Source organism: Trichosurus vulpecula, chromosome 4 (genome assembly GCF_011100635.1).
Source record: "Trichosurus vulpecula isolate mTriVul1 chromosome 4, mTriVul1.pri, whole genome shotgun sequence".
NCBI lineage: Eukaryota > Metazoa > Chordata > Mammalia > Diprotodontia > Phalangeridae > Trichosurus > Trichosurus vulpecula.
In genome coordinates this window covers 88,440,541-88,442,445 of record NC_050576.1, presented here as the reverse complement: position 1 = coordinate 88,442,445, position 1,905 = coordinate 88,440,541, and the positions used below count along the sequence as shown (strand labels likewise).

Here is a 1,905-nt window from a genome sequence, read left to right as displayed (position 1 = left end):
CCCACATTCGAAACCTCAAAGGGGAATATGAACTTGTCTCAAGCCCAAAAAGCCTTTTTAGAAGAGCTCAAGAAGGATTTTAAAAGTCAAATAAAAGAGAGAGAAGAAAAATTGGGAAAAGAAATAAGGGGTATGCAAGAGAGAGTCAACAACTTGGAAAAGGAAGGACGAAAATTGATTGTAGAAAACAAGTCCTTAAAAAGTAGAATTGTTCTCCTTCCCTCGCTCGCCCCCAGCCCCGGAGCCCAAGCGTTTTAGCTGTAGGAGCGCGGCGGGGTCGGGCCAGGGGCGATCACGCTGTGGGGGCGCCGCTAGCGGCACCTGCGCTCCGCGGGCGCGCGGGGCCGGGCGCCGGGCTGAGGGCTTGGGCTCTGAGCCCCGAGGCGGCGGTGGGCGGCATGGCGGCGGCGGCGGAGCCGGGGAGCTCCGGCCAGCAGCCGCCGCCGGGCCAGGGGCAGCCCCCGCAGCCGCCAGAAGCGCCCCCAGGCGGCGGGAGCGGTGGCGGCGGGAGCGGGGGCAGCAGCCGCCACGAGAAGAGCCTGGGGCTGCTCACCACCAAGTTCGTGTCGCTGCTGCAGGAGGCCAAGGACGGGGTCCTGGATCTCAAGGCGGCTGCAGATACTTTGGCTGTCAGGCAAAAGAGAAGAATTTATGATATTACCAATGTTTTGGAAGGAATTGATTTAATTGAAAAAAAGTCCAAAAATAGTATCCAGTGGAAAGGTGTAGGTGCTGGATGTAATACAAAGGAAGTTATTGATAGACTGAGATATCTCAAAGCAGAAATTGAGGATCTGGAGCTAAAAGAGAGAGAACTTGATCAACAGAAATTATGGCTTCAGCAAAGCATCAAAAATGTTATGGATGACTCCATTAACAACAGATTTTCTTATATAACTCATGAAGATATCTGTAATTGTTTTAATGGAGATACACTTCTTGCAATTCAAGCACCTTCTGGTACACAGCTGGAGGTACCTATTCCTGAAATGGGCCAGAATGGACAAAAGAAATACCAGATCAATTTAAAGAGTCACTCAGGACCTATCCACGTGCTACTCATTAATAAAGAATCCAGTTCCTCTAAGCCTGTGGTTTTTCCTGTTCCTCCACCTGATGACCTCACACAACCTCCTTCTCAAGTCTCTTCTCCAGTGACTCCACAGAAACCTAATACAGAGACCCAGAATCTGCCTGAACAACACACCCTTACCAGAGGTCAACATCTCCAGCAGACACCAGTTTCAGACACACCCTCAGGATCTATTAGTGGTGATATCATTGATGAATTAATGTCTTCAGATGTGTTTCCCCTTTTACGGCTCTCTCCTACCCCTGCTAATGACTACAACTTTAACCTGGATGAGAATGAAGGAGTGTGTGATCTCTTTGATGTACAGATACTAAATTATTAGGTTCCACAAGAACTATTTGGCCTGTTATCTACCTCTAACTACATACTATAACATCCTAGATGATTTCTTCATAACCTAAGTGTTTAAAATAATGAATGTAACAACTTTTTTAGTTCACTGACTCTGGGAGTATTTTTTCCTTTTGTTTAATTATTTACTTCACAAAACTGTACCCAAAAGAACAAAAGGGCTTTGATCTCTTCAGGGCAAAAAGTGACTTTGCAAGTTGTTTTTTTCCCAGAACAAAATTAGAGTCACAAAATTGTTGTGGGGGGTGGGGGTGGGAGGGTGGTTATATCATCATTATTATCATCCCAAACCTGTTATTAAGCAGCCTTTTTAAAAGATTACAAAATAAATGACCTAGGTCTCTTATCACTTAAAATATAATTTTATACCATTACTGCCACCAGTTATCCACATTTTTCTTAATGTCCTTCTAGTCCAATCAGTTTTTCACTGCCATTTGCAAAATGAAGGATATAAACTG

General features: G+C 45.4%; 1 protein-coding gene across 1 annotated transcript; it reads left to right on the top strand.

The window, feature by feature from the left end:
* Window positions 1-398: 398 nt before the first annotated feature.
* LOC118848061 (transcription factor E2F5-like) lies at window positions 399-1,624 on the top strand. The gene has a single exon (XM_036756800.1). It carries the CDS (start codon window positions 399-401, stop codon window positions 1,413-1,415), a length of 1,017 nt encoding a protein of 338 aa, XP_036612695.1. The 3' UTR covers window positions 1,416-1,624.
* Window positions 1,625-1,905: the final 281 nt, after the last annotated feature.